The 15547-nt window shown below is 26.6% G+C and overlaps 1 protein-coding gene across 2 annotated transcripts in view; it reads right to left on the bottom strand.

Annotated features, from left to right (window-relative positions):
- Positions 1-15478, bottom strand: part of LOC107437215 (uncharacterized) — a 50658-nt gene extending 35180 nt beyond the window's left edge. For both annotated transcript variants that reach the window (XM_087156959.1, XM_087156958.1), the window contains exons 1-13: positions 15303-15478; positions 14706-14887; positions 11931-12522; positions 9932-10139; positions 8622-8672; positions 7660-7758; positions 6759-6850; positions 6258-6318; positions 5441-5503; positions 4554-4706; positions 2644-2901; positions 681-965; positions 276-551 (exon numbers count right to left, since the gene is read on the bottom strand). In XM_087156959.1, coding sequence (XP_087013085.1) covers positions 276-551; positions 681-965; positions 2644-2901; positions 4554-4706; positions 5441-5503; positions 6258-6318; positions 6759-6850; positions 7660-7758; positions 8622-8672; positions 9932-10139; positions 11931-12522; positions 14706-14862 — 2295 coding nt within the window. In that variant the 5' untranslated portion in view covers positions 14863-14887; positions 15303-15478. The remainder of the gene's footprint in view (positions 1-275; positions 552-680; positions 966-2643; positions 2902-4553; positions 4707-5440; positions 5504-6257; positions 6319-6758; positions 6851-7659; positions 7759-8621; positions 8673-9931; positions 10140-11930; positions 12523-14705; positions 14888-15302) is intronic.
- Positions 15479-15547: the final 69 nt, after the last annotated feature.

Raw genomic sequence — 15547 nt, 5'->3', positions numbered from 1 at the left:
AAAACATTAATGAGAATAATTTAACACTGTACTAAGTTTTGAAAAAAAATAACATTGTATACAAAGTTAAAATAAACTCTTTTTCAGTTTTGTTATATATTTTATTTTATTGTTTGTACCATGTTCGTGTCTCTTATTGCATAAATTGTATAATTTTTATATCTGGTCTTTGGTCTGGTCAGATTTTGGTCCTTTTTTTTCTTCCCCCAACTTGCCACCCTAACCATAAACAAACACGGGACTCAGTACTTATTTACATAATAACTTCTAGTTACCTGGTCAAATTTGCTTTTTATTTCAGACTTTTCTTCTTTTAATATTTCTAGCTCTTTTTGTAGGGCAGCCAGATTTTCTGATGACTTTTTGTCTGAAATTGTTGCATTTTCAAGAGCAACATTGTGCTCAGTTCTCGCTTCTGACAGACTGTCTGACAACTCTTTAACTTTCCCCTGAAGTGAAGTGATTTCTGACAGCTTTTGGGCAATTGTGTCTTCTTTTTCTTGAAGTGAACAGGTAAGGCCTTCAATTTGTTTTACCAAATCCAGAATTTTCTAAAAAATTTAATTTGAAATAAGTGAAAATTATTCAATAGAAATATATAAAAAAGAGGTTTCTCAGAAATAAAATTAAATATACATAGTAACTCTAAAAAAAATACCAAGCTTTAATTCAGACTATACCTTTTCCTTTTCTGGAATTTCAGTTTCAACTTTGAGTTTAAAAGCAGCCACTTCACTTTCGAGTGATTGTTGGAGAGTAATTTTCTCTGTAAGTTCAGAAGATTTCAGCTCAAATGATTCATTCAAACTCTGATTAAGACCCTCAGACTCTGCTATCTTTTGAGTTTGTGATTTGATTTCATTTTCAAGAACTCCTATTTTGTTATCTCTTTCTTGTACTGACAGCTCAAGCTCTTGAAGTTTGGCAGACTTCAATTTTAGTTCTTCGGAGAGGTTTGAAACTTTCTATGGGTGTCATGCAATCAAAACAAAATACATATGAAAAATGCTAAAATAAATCAAACTAAAAAAAAGGGAAAACAATGAACAAAATAAAATATTGCTATGTTGGAACAAATAAAAGAAAAAGCAAATCAACAGCAAAACAAAACTAACACAAACAAAATCTGGCTTGAATTTTAAACAATAATTAATGGTAGAAAAAAAAATGTGTTTACAGGGGATGCATTAGCCAGTTAATGCTGATAGTTTGCACGGCGAACCAAATTTGCATTGTATAATTGTTGTGTAAAATAAAAAATTACAATTGACTGCCAAAACTCAAAATTTCAATAATATACACTGAAAATATTATATGGTAGTGTTTCCTTTATATTTATAATTATATTATTTCCTTTATATTTATATTATAAACAATAGAACTTAGTATTATATATGGGCAGGGGTTAACAGTTACAAATTACATATCGGAAATTACAATATGCATAATTTTATTGATTTTATTTTGAGAAAATTTTCATTTAAGCTATGTAAGTTCTAAAAATTATCAATATTAATGTAGGTATAAATATATATTAATGTAATTCTTTTTTCTATTAATGTTTTTATTAAGTTATCGTGTTAATTTGTTTAAAATACTTTTACAAAATTAGATTTCTAAATGTATGTCTTTGTCTTAAACATTAAATTTTCTTGGTCCAAGTGGTGTCCACTTTACTGAAAACTTACCAGGGCTGTGGAGTCTGGATCAAAGAAAATTTTGTAGGATTCGTAAAAAATTTCCTAGACTCAGACTCTGTCCAGCTAAAAGTCATTAGGTTGTTAGGTTAAAAGAAAAAATTAGGATTTTGATTGTATGGTAATTATTTAGACTAATATTTATAAGCATGAGAACCAAAATATTATATAATGAAAATTATAATAATTCCTTAAATCATAGCTAATCATAAATTTAAATTATCACATCTGAAGGTTAGAGGAAGAATCAAGCTTTAAGAAAAGTATGGAGCTGCATAGGAACATTTCAACTACAAAATTCTCTTTACATCACTTTAACAAATAAATCAAGCATTTTGAGATCTAACTTATTATTTGCATTTCTTTTTATTCATTTTCATTTATGTTCCTTTTGCTCTTATATATTAGTTATATTATATTATGATGTTTATTTTTGTTTGAGCAACAAAAGTTTTTTGTAACAAGCTTCAACTGAAAATAAGACATTTTGTTGATTCATACGAAGCTAAAAAAAAAAAACATTACTGAAGTGTATGAATTTTAAATTAAGGTAATTATTAGTTTAATAAATAAAAGTTCAAAAAAAATGCAAAGCATATAAGCAGAGAAAAGCTTAAGATGGGGCGTGCTTGAAGATTTCCTAAAAAGGCAATGCAAATTCTGGCTAGAAAGCTTCCATCATTTTCATGAAAGTGCACCAGTTAAATTAATTCTAGATACGTATGGAGAGTGCCATAGATTTAAAAATATATAAAAGTAAAATATATTTAATACTTAAATTAACAAACATTTATCTGGTGTACTTGTAAATAAAAATTTAACACAAAAAATATTTATTAGATCATAAGATTCGAGGTGTGCAACTTAAACACTTCCAAATACAAATGCATGAAAGTAAAATACATTTAAAAAAATCAACAAAAAATATTGTTTAAATAAGCCTTACCTCCCCAAATTCTTTAATCACTTCTTCTGTATGTCCTTTTTCAGTATTTGCTTGTGAAGCCATTTGTTCAGCTAAAGCTTGATTATCGGCCACTAAATTGGTGAGCTTTTCCAACTGCAGATTTAATTCACTTCTCAGGTTAGTTATGACGTCATCTTTTTCTTGAACACTGTTGTTAAGAGCATACAGTTGTTCTTCTGTTTTCTTTTCTACTTCCTTGAACTTCAAATTCATGGTTTCTAAATCATTCATAGATTTCTAAGAAAACAAAATTTTGTCAAACCTTTTATACAAAACAAAATGAATATAAATTATAATTCTCTTATTTATCTTATAAGCAAACTCAATCTTATAAACCAATCAATAAAATTTTTATACTATTAAATTATTTCCTAAAATGTTTTAAACTGTTGCTAGAGCAGCGGGGAAAAAAGATACAATTCAATAAAATAACATGCTATTAGGTAGAATTTAATTTTATAAACTGATTTTTTTCAACCCTCTTCTGGTATAATTTATCATAGGTGCCCCTCTTCAGTCCTATGGACTGAAATCAGTCTTAAGAAAATATTAGTGAACTGAATTTCATCCTCTAATTAATATTTATTTCCAGTTTGTTTCGTAATTTTTGTTTTAAATTAGTCCTGTAGTGGACTGATCTTAAGGACAATCCCAGTAGAACACCAAAGTTAAGCATTACTGGTTGCGGCCAGTAAGCGGGTGGGTGACCACATTGATCAACCTGCATAGGGATCGAGGGTGTACCATATCTGTCCTCGTTAAGCTGCTCTACCGTAAAGTGCTCGACTTCTCTCACAATCCTCAGGCTACTGAAGTAGGGAAGCCATCCCCTCTACAGAGGATCAAAATTGCAATGGCATGTCTTTGCATCATCCTCAGGGATGTTTCCCAAACAGTCAACAATAGCCCATTGTGCAGTTCTAAGGCGACGTAAATGAAGTACCTACCTGATTTTTAAATTAGGTTCTCAAGAAGAAAAAAAAAAAATTTCCTAATTCTTTAAAGAAGAACGTGACAAATATCTTCTGTAGAAGTAAAAGAATATTTTTTAATAAAAACAGTTATTTTACATCATTATAGCAAAATCATCGAATGATGATGTACCACCACAATGAGAGAATTTGACTGACTGAACTTCAAAATCTGCTTGTGTAAACAAAATTTGCATTATTGTATCTGAATATTCTTTAGTTTGTATTTTCCTCTCCCACATTTCGAGATGTTAGGCACAGTTAAATTAAGATAATTATTTTAAAAATTGAAATTTATAGATCAAGGATAAAATATTATTGATGAAATTAATAAAAAAATAGAGCTATGAATGCCTATAAGAAAAAATTAGTGGTGCATTTCACCATTTGTTAAAAAAAAAAATAGGTTAAGTGTTAATTATTTATTTTTTGTTTCCTGTAAAAAGTAAACTAACCAAATGAAAAAAAAATAAATGTTTTTTTAAGAAAATAATCATCATTGATACAATATGTGGGCCATATTTATGAAAACTGAGTAATAAATTTTGGAAAAATTTTGCTATATAATGCTAGACCATGTTTATTAGTCTAAAAATAAGTTGAGTCTTGAAATTTTTTTAGAGTGGCACCCATGAATTTATATTATTACGAAGTTTAACTGTATTTTGTTAGAAAATATTAAGGAAACTAAATTAGAATTCAGAAAACTAAATATACAATATTTAAGATCTCTTCAGATAAATACAATACTTTAATTCCGATTTTAAACATATGATTAACAAAAATATATAATCTTTTCAGTAGTAAATCTGTATTTTGCTGAATCTCCCTTTAGGCAGGACACAGTTTATGGTCAAAAATTATATAGTATTATTAATAAGTGTGTTTAGAATATATAGGGAAGGAAAGAATGCTCACATCTTTTTCCTCTCTTAATTTAGACAAGTTTTCTTCAAGCTCTTGTATTTTTTGTCTTAGACTGGAGGTTCCGTCACTTTCTTGAGTCTCCACTGAATCAGTCAATGCTTCTTTTCCGTCCAATATTTCTTTTATGTTGTTAAATTTATTATCCTAAAACAAATTTAAGATGAGATTTTAAGTTTAAATACAAGATAAAAAAAATTTATATCAAACACACATTAATGTAAGATGTTTATGCGGCACAAATAATAACATCCCCGACCATGGTTGAATATCAAGTATCTCAATAGCCATGGTTGGAATACCACATAATTTTGAGCCCGATCAGATGTCAATAGCGCTGAAATCGGAACCACTTTCTCCAAACTTCTACATTCGACCAAGAGAAACAATAATGAACCACTGTATAAGCTAACAGCTATAAACTTGTTACTTTGAAAAAAAAAACATATTATACTATAGTACAATATGTTAACTCTCTTCATCCATTTTCCTGAAACGCCTGATCAACCAGATTACCAAGGCAGCGGCTAAATTTTGGAGGTATATTTTTTTAGCCCACTATAAGCAAAGCAGAAATATATATATATATATATATATATATACACACACACAAATGAGTGTGTGTGTTTTTTTTAAATAGATTCAATATCTGTGTAAGAAATAGTCATCAATCAACGAGACTATTATCCTCGAGGAGAAATTCTAGCAGTGCAAAAACTATAAAAAATATTTTCTGGAACTATGGAAATTCCATAGTATACCTTCCATAGGGAATGTGTTCATGTTATAAATAACTAAAAGAATATGAGTTAACTAGGACATGTTTGACCAGCTATACGTCTTTTCAATTTAAAAACAATATTTTAGGAAATGCGACTTACGTGCGATTTAGTAAGAAAATCTTCTAAGCGCTTAAAAATAGAGCCTTTCTGTTGCAACTGCATCTATAAAATTAGACAAAACAATAAATTATAATCAAATAAGTTAATAATGAAAGTAATATCTCAATCAAAAGATGTAAAACAAAAAACTTTTGAGGTAGAATTTCTAAAAAAACTACAGATTTAAAATTTTTTTCAACTGGATTGAAAAGTTAATACGTTTATAATAATCAAATATTAAAGAAATTTTTATAAATACACTTTCAAAATTTGAAGAATGAACAAATAAATTAAATAATTTATTTGTTGTACAAAATTAAACATTTAAAAATAATGTAATGAAAAAAATTTATAAAACACTTTGATGAGAGAGGTTATTTTGTGTAATAATCATTCATAATAATTTTATCTATTGATAGATAAAATAGCGAATTCCAAAACGAGAAAAGAGTTATATTTGAACAATCAAGGCATTTAATTAGGATCACCTGCATAAAGGAAAAATAACAACATAATATGATGTTCAGAATTATTCTTATTTTTTCCTTAAGCGCGAACTATCTCACTTTTTGTATCCTCTATTATTATTCTTTACTCCTCACTATTTATTTGCGTTTTGAATATTGATTATCGAAAATTTGTAACTGAGAGGAAATCCTATTAGAATTAGCACAATTGTCCAAAATTGATTGCTAGTTTACAAAATATATTTATAATTCAAAATTTATGAAATAATATTAAATCCCATGTATACATAAAACATATTAAATTAAGATATATAAATAAAAATTAAGATATATAAATAAGAACATGTTACCTCCAAATCACTTTTTAAAATCGCACCTTCCTCTACTTGAAATTGCAAATCTTCCAATTTCCTAAAATAAAAGAATTTTTTTCCTTTCAAGTTTTTTGGTTACAAGAACTGAATCATAGTCCGTAAAATAAACAACAGAACATTCTAATCAATACATAATGAAAGAGGATCCTTAGATCAAAAATTGGTTCTGTTCTTTATTTTATGCACTCTACAAATATTTAACATTAAACATAAATACTTATATTTAAATAAAATAATAGCTATCACAATAAATATATAGTGTATTTAAGAAGATGACAATAACAAAAATTTCCTTCTAAAATATTTTTTTCAATTAAAATCCAAATATATTTATTTTCAACAAGATTGGTTTATAATTTATTTAAACATTTGCTGCTTAAACGAAAAAAATTATCATTATTTTAACTAATTTTCTTATGTACTTTTACAGGGATTCCAAATAAACTCATTATAAAAAAAAAATTAAGCAATGTTTACCGTTTTTCAGTTGACAGTTGTTGCTCCAGTCCTCTTTTGAGCTCATCAAACTGCTGTTGCTGACCCAAAAGCTCTGTGTTTTTCCTTTCAATCTGTTCAAAACAAAAATTAATTAATGGTGTACAAATACAAATCATTCAGTAAGAGAAAAAAAAAATTATTTTTTTGAGAAAAAAATTTATTATAACAAAGACATATACATAATGTTTAAAAGAACGATTTTAATGCTATGAATTTCAATTATGTAAATTCTAATTATCCTGATAGTCAAAGATCAGGATCATTTTGAGGGAGAAAAGAGTATACAGATAATGAATGGCTAGTTATGACATCCATGAATTCGTTTTAACTGATTTACTGAATTGTTTTAACTGAAAACAAGTACAAAACAGAGTACATTGTTCTTGCATCCATACATTGTTCTTGCAGCCGTTAAAAATATGTTACAAGCAAACAAGTACAAAACAGAATAATCCATACATTGTTCTTGCAGCCGTTAAAAATATGTTACAAGCAAAACTTTTTTTCCTTTGTGAAATAACCATTTTTCCACAAATTACCTGATTATCAGGTTTGGGTCTGGCCTCAACTAAAATAGATAATTTTAATTTTACTGATTTCTTTTAAAATCAGTCTGTGCAATACTACTCAGAAACTCAATGGAATTTGATGCCTAAAAAAATTGCACTAAAGGGCTAAAGACAAGCTACTTTAAAAGGAAATCTATGTCCAATAACTATTTAAAAAAATAATAATTAGAACCAACTTGTAAATAATATTTTTTAATACTAAAATAAAATTCGCACAGTATTTCTTTAAACATAAGTTAAACTTAAATAAAATGAATTCTGTGATGGAAAAAAAATGGCACAAAATCATAAAATAAATTTTAAAAAAATACCTCTTCACAGCGACTTGTTAATCTAGCAACTTCACCTCTTCCAAGATCATGCTCCTTTAGAAGTTGCTCAATGTGCTGCTCTTTTTCCTTAAGTGCTTCCTATAACAGAAGTGTCAATAAGCAATAAATTCAAAAACACATTTAGAATATGGTTTTTTCATGATCGAAAAAAAACTCCTATAAATGCTCTTAAAATTTTTTCTTAAAATACCCTAATAATTAAATAAAAATATTAATCTAGATCAATGTTTTTCTTCTTAAAATAACTTTCTTTCGAGACAATATATAAAGCGATGCAATACACATTCATTACAGTTGAAAATAAATGTCAAATGCTAAAATAACAACAAAAAAAAAGGAAAATATATTGACTCCTTAGTATTTTCCTTCTGTATATAAATTTTAATAAACATAAAAACTTCCTATATTAGTAAATATTAAAATTATATTAGATAATTAAATGTTTTTTGATATTTTTAATATAAATGAGCTTCCCTTGTCTAAAAGTAAATTTTTATACCCGAGAAGATTTGAAAAATGTAACAAAAATTACTTTTAAAGATCTTATGAACATAAGACAATAACGTAAAAAGAAAAATTGGTTGAAGGTGGTATTGTAAATTACATTACAAATGTAAAATTGAAAGAAAAATCTTGCATTTAAAGTGACCAAATTAAAATGGCATTTAAAGTGACCAAATTAAAAAGTATTAAAATGACCCAAAGTCAAAGCAATAAGAGAAACAAAAAGAAATATTATCCCAAAAAAACTTCAAAGAAATTGTCAAATAAGCACCAAAATTTAAAAAAAAAATAGTATCCTAAAATTCTAAAAAAAAAAAAAAAAAAAATATGCCCCAAAAGGGAAAAAATGTCCAAAAAATACAAATGTCATCAAAATTTGGGCCTGTTATCACTAATCAAATTGATGAATTGAAAAAATAATCCTATTGAATGCTTACCTCCAATGCACGACTTGTAGTCATTATTCCTACTCCAGTTGTTCTAGACTTCTGAAATAGAAAAGAAAAAAATTATAAAGGGAGAAAAGACAATTGGAATGCATGTATTTCATAAAAATTATAAGAATGGAAAGTTAGTAATATTAATTTTAAAAACAACAAAAAAAGGAATAAGCAAAATTTTTAAAATAATTTTACGAAAATGACAGAATAAAATATTGCAGTTCCACTAAAAATCTCAGTAAAACACTAATTTAATGCAATTTCAGGGACTAAAATTCTCTATGACTATATTCACAACTGTGGAAAAATCTTGGACTCTTTTATCATTTTAATAATCTTATTCTATAAACATAAGTATTAAGATTATACAAAATTAATTTATTAGCAAAATTAAGTATTAGTTCTTTATTTAACTTTATTATGTTATTAAAGTTTGGTGAGCAACAAAAATAAACTTTGAGGCTATTGACCTTAAAGTACTTCATTGTTCCTAACATAACATTGGCGTCATAAAAAAAAAGCAAAGACATATCTATTTTAAAAACAATAATTAGTCTCCGTTTTATGAATAAATTTTCTGTTCATTCACTTAACTATTCAGTTCTAATTAAACTAAACATCATGAAAGAATATAAATAACTTTGCAGAGGGGAGGCAACACTTGCAAGACTTGTACGGATAAACTTTACAATTGCTGAGTTTTCAATGAGAATAAAAAAGGGCAGGGCACTTCCTCTTATAAAAGGGCACTTTGAATTTTGAAAGGACACTCACTCAACACCATAAAAATGTATCAAAATGCATAATATTACATAATAACTGAATTTTACCCTCAACAATTATTAAATTGCCTTCTAATACTATTAATACTATACTACTATTAATACTATCTAATATTATACTACTATTTAAAAGTAATTCTCTCTCATTATCAAAATAAGAGAAAGGTTTGTAGTTTATAAAAATAATTAAAGGCATACTAAAAGACATATATGCTTCTCAGAAAAAGTAAATGAAAAAAATTTAATGATAAATAACTTAAAAGTTTATTTTTATAATTTAGCCTTAAAATTATGAGAAAATTTAACATTTAAAGATGCATTTAAAAAAAAAAATTTATTAAAAAAAATAATTTTGAATTTTAAAACCACTTAAAAAATTATTAATATCCTCCATAGGGCAGAATTTTTACTTCATTCATTTATTCATCTAGGAGCACCAGATGTTTTGGGGCTAGTAGTGGCATTAAATTGTTTAAAATTATGAAGAAAAATAATTTAAATTATGCTTAGATAAACTTGAATTACCTGAGTATTTGTGAGGGATGTCACCCCCAATTTGACACGACTAGATTTGGAGCAGTTACTCACAGAACTGCTTATAGATTCTCTGCTCGTAGACCTCCGAATGGGTGCACCCCGCACAGAAGGCGTGCGAGAGCTAGAAGTACCACCCACAAGTGAAATCTTATGAATTGGAGAAAACAAACCATACTTCATGGGGCATGTAAAATACCTTTAAACAAAAACATTTAAATTAGAAACACACACAGAAATTTTAATACTAACGAAATCAGCTTAAGTAATTAGTTGAATAATATTCTAGTATAAAAGCAACAAGTGAAATAAAATTTGTTGAATATTTTGAATATTAAATGCAAGCTAATTATTTAAAAGTAAGGAAGATATTTTGCAAGGCTAGAAATCTAAAAGAAACCAAATTCTTCTAGAACACAGGAAGAAACAACCCATACAATAATTTAAATGTATTATAAAAGTCTTTCCAATATAAACAAATGAAATATAGCACCAGAACGTTTGAAATGTTTTAAAAGAAATAACTATTTTCAAACTATTTACTTCAGTTTAATTAAGAATTTTAAAACTGATAGGTATAAGTGTCAGTTTAAGTATTCATTAATAACAATATTTTATTATAAAAATTAGTAAGCTTTTTTAATTGTGAATTTAATATAGGATTTTTAGTAGTGTACAAGATTCATACAAATCTTACAAATTAAAAATTAAGAAGTTCTTAAAGACTACTTTCTCTTTTTTTCTCACCTTACCAATTATTTTTTTTTTATAGCTGTTAGTTAATTTATTTTTATTAAGTAATTTTTATGGATAATTATTATAGTTTTTTTTCAACTTTACCTCATACCAATAATATAGCTAAGTTTTTATTATTTTTCAATGATGACTAAATGTATTTATATATAAATAATATTTATTAGTGACTTTTTTTTTTGTCTAATATTCAGTATTTGGCAAAATCACTCCTCTTTACATCTCTCGTAGAAATGGATAAAATTTATCAAAATTATATTATTAAATTATGTGCAAATATCAAAATTACTTGCCATATTATTTTAAGAAATTAAAATACTTATAATTCGCAACAATATTAATAGACATTTCAATTCTTAACACAGATTTCAAAAATTTTCGAGAAATAAATAGTTATTTTAATAATAAAAAGATTATTAAAATAGAACTTATATTTAACTTATATTATTAGAATAGAACTTATTATTTTAATAATAAGTTCTATTTCAGAAATATGGTATAAAAATTTTATTTTTGTAGGTGTGAGAACAACGAAACAAGGAATGTTTCGGATTATAATAAAGCTAGATACAAAATTCACATTTTTATGTTTTTTAATCCAAGAATTACTACCTATTGTCAATTCTTATAAATAATTAAGAAAGTTTGATTCATAAATCCAGTGAATATGAAATACAATATTTGATTCTAGAATTTTGTGAATATGAATCATGATGTGTGATTTCAAAATCATGTGAATATGAATCTCAATATGTGACTTTCAAGTTGCATGAATACAAATCTTGGTGTTCTATTTAAAATAAAGCGAATAGAAACCAATGTGGGCATTTTTTAATTGTGTAAATATGAATCATGATGATGTTTAAATATCGTGAATACAAATCATGACATGCAATTTCAAAGTTGTGGGATTATGAATTGTGATGTTTGGTTTTAATCATGCGAACACAAACCACAGTGTAGGATTTTTAAATTGTGTGAATATTGATCAAAATGCTTAATTTTCAAATTGATCACATTTTTTTACTTTCAAATCCCACAAATATGAGTCATGATGCGTGATTTAATTACTAGGCAGACAGTTACTTCCTTTATTAGCTAGGGAAAAAAAGATAATTCCTTTAACTCTGTCAATTGCAAGAGGTTTATTGCATGAAACAGAAAAATATAAGTTAGGTCAGATGGAGGATTAAGGTAAACTGGCAATAATTTATCACAAAAAGTGAAATTTTTTTACCTTTTTCCAGCAACTGATCCATCATTTTTCCCAACTGGTTCGTCAAGTTCTATTCCAGCCCATTCACCCTTTGCGAAATCAGTCTCTCCAATAAATCTCAACACACCTGTTTTAACACCAGTTGTAGAACTTGCAACAACTCTTTTACCCAATCTAAGTTTGGAGCACACTTCTCTGGTGGCACTGGTAGGAGATGTAACAGAAGTACCAGGAGTTCTGCTATTAACAGGAGTTGCCAAACCCACACCACTCCTCAGGCTAGCTATACTTGTGGTGCTACCCATGGTGGCACCAGCATTCCTAAGATTAGTTGTGCTGCCCATAGTGTCACTAGGAAGGGCTCCCATGGTTCTTGTCAGTTTTTGTGGGCGAGCAAAAACACCATAATTGGGCTCACACTTGAAGTATTTAACTCCTGCCACTGAACCATCATTCTTTCCAACAGCTTCATCAAGAAGCACACCAGCCCAGATACCGGGAGCAAAGTCAGTTTTACCAAGGAACTTTATTAAACCAGGTTTTGTGCCATTGACCCAAATCCGATCTTCCAATTTAAAACCATGCATACTTGCAGAAGAAGCATCTCCTATTTCTGAAAAGCAGAAAATATTCATAAATATTTAAAAAGTCAAATAAAAGATATATATTATGTACCAGAAAATGTATTGGAAATATAATGTGAAATTCAGCTATAAGGAAAAGTCCAGTTGATGGAGTAGCATTTGCTAAATTTACAATTCATTCAGAAAAATAATATGTATAATGAACATTAGAAAATGAATTGGAATTATAGTGTGACATAACCCGAATCCACTATCAATGGCCTTTAAACATGATCTCATCTCAGCTCATCAGTTCCACTGACACTTCCCACTGTTTCATATGATAGATTCGTTCATATAGAATTGATTACATTATTAAGTTATGTTATATTTGAATATTTCCTACCTATGAGGTAAGTTTAAAATTTTATTTCTTGCATGTCACTAATGTTTAAAAAAAAGAAATTGAGAAATATCATTATGATAGATTTCTACAAGATTTTTTATTGATGGTAAAAATGAATAATATCCAGTATTCATAATGACGTTTATTAATTGTGCCTTTTAAATAATTTTTAAAATTACTATTACAAAAATTAATACATGCCATATTTTCATAATTTTTTATATATTAAAGTTAAATTGTGTATTTATGTTACTTCCAACACAAATAAAAGCAGATTGCTGTATAATCCATGAACTATACGATAGTGTCGATTATCCACTGAAATTTTTTGCCGGACTGCAAGTAGCACCTGCAAATTACATATGGTCATGGATTATACTCAGAAGCTTACGGTATTAAATAAAATGTAAATTAAAAGATATATTGAATTCAAAACTTGCAGGAAGGTAGCCAGTAAAAATATCTTGACTTTTCTAGATTAACTTTTATCAATTTTTCCCTGATTTTACTAATTGAGAACATAAATTTTATTATCAATTTTTCAGTTATACCAAATATATATATAAGCTAGAAATATGAAGAAAACAAGAAAAAAAAAAACGATTAAATGATGATTACTTTGTCAAATTAATTTTAATAACTCCTCTATATACTTACTCATTTTTTCACATTAATGATAAGCGTACAAATCCAGGTAAATGGGGATCAGGATGCAACAAAAATTCTCCTTATAGTGACAAATTAAAGATAACTTTTATTTATAGTAAGGAAAAAGATTTTAATAAACATTACAATACTAAACAAATGAAATATTTTGTTTTCTCCCATAAAGATAATGATATCCATAAGCTTCAAGATCTTATTAACAAGTTTCTTTTACTAATTTACACTTTAAAATTCTATGCTTCCATCTTGTGTAAACGAAAATGAATAAAATTTCACCAATTAAAATAAAAAATTTAGATAACTTATATTTTGTTATTAGCTTTCAAAACTATTTTTAATATGTTTAATGTTCATAATACATTCCACAGTTAAAAAATTTGTTTCCATTAAAAGATTTCAACATGATTAAAAGTTATAAATATAATAAAACTCTTGGCAGAACTATTTTAATTATAATGACATTAGCAAAAATTTAATGAAAATTAATATATCCCACATTATGAATGTCACTGTGAAGAAGAGAAATATTTTGAATTCGTTAATAAACATCATAAACATGGTAATTTAAAGATTATAGAAAACTTAAAAATAAGAAATTTAATGTTCAAAACAAAAAATTTAGACTAATTTATCATATACCAATTAATAAAATTCCAAAATACTTTCTTAATGAACTAAATTTTTGTTTGAAGACATCTTTAATAGATTCTCTTTACCTTTAGGTACGTAAACAAAAAGGAAATGGGCTGTTTATTATTACATTAAAAACTTTACTTTTAATAAAAAGAAAATTTGAATAACAGTAACAGTTCAACAAATTTATCTAAAATTGATCCTGCAATTAAGCAACTACAAAAGAATTTTGTAATTACCCCATAGACAAAACAAACAATAGTTATGCCATCTACTGTAAAAAATCCTATGCTGAATTTTTAAACTGAGAATTAATTAACAGTAAAAATTTTAAGCTAAGTAATTTAAATAATAATATTATTGACAAATGAATTTCTATTCTATAAACAGAAAATGCGAACAAATAAATATATTTTTAATAAAATAACCAAATTTCTTTTTATTTAATAAATTAATTTGCTGTCAATTGAAAAAAAAATATTTAAATTTATCAAGTCTTAGAAAATAGTAGATTTTTAAAAGCCTTACCAGAAACAAGATCTGAAGCTGAAGTTAAGTTTGATACTGATGAAGATCTTGAATGAGTACCACTATCACGACCAGAAGTAGGAATTTTAGTAGAAACAGGTATGCCTTTTGATATTTTACTTGTAGCAGCCTTTGCTGCAGTTTTCTTTTCACTCATTCTTACTGATAAACAGTTGAAAACTCTAAAAATATAAATAAAATATGACTAATAAAGAAATATATTAGTAAAACCAATCTTATATGAGAAATTAAAGGAATTTTTTCTATTTACAGTCAACTCATTATTGATTTAAATTAAACAGCATTATTAATATATTATTACAGTAGAAGAGCTATATAATGCAATTCTATACATCACAATTCTCCATAAACCTCACGAGCTCTGTGAGCCTAAACAATGTAATTAAAGTTAAGAAAATTATATCATTAAGCAAGAACTATTCATTTTTTATATTGTTTGAGTAATTATTTAAGCAGTTAAAATTTCAAAAGTTAAGCAAACTAAAATTAATTCGTTTGCTATTAGTTCTAATGCTACAGAAAATTTCAATTTTTTTATACTTTCAACACTTAATGCATAGTTTGCATTTAACTTACCACTAACTTTAAAAAATTTTGGAAGATCAATTTTTTAAATAAAAAGCAACGGTTTTTGCCTAATTCGTCATAGAAGGGGACGGTGTCCCTTTAATTCGTATTTTCGTGTCATTCAATTTATTTATTTATTTTCTTTTTTTTTTCCACTCGTTCACAAAAAGAATATTGCCAGATCCGCAAGTTTCTCAAATTTAATAATTTATTTAATTAAAATAATTTACAATAGAAATATCTTTCATGAATTT

The sequence above is a fragment of the Parasteatoda tepidariorum genome, chromosome 2 (assembly GCF_982258835.1).
Source record: "Parasteatoda tepidariorum strain Cologne lab strain chromosome 2, Ptep-v5.0, whole genome shotgun sequence".
Lineage (NCBI taxonomy): Eukaryota > Metazoa > Arthropoda > Arachnida > Araneae > Theridiidae > Parasteatoda > Parasteatoda tepidariorum.
The sequence above is the reverse complement of the archived record's forward strand: the minus strand, read 5'-3'. Positions and strand labels throughout refer to the sequence as shown.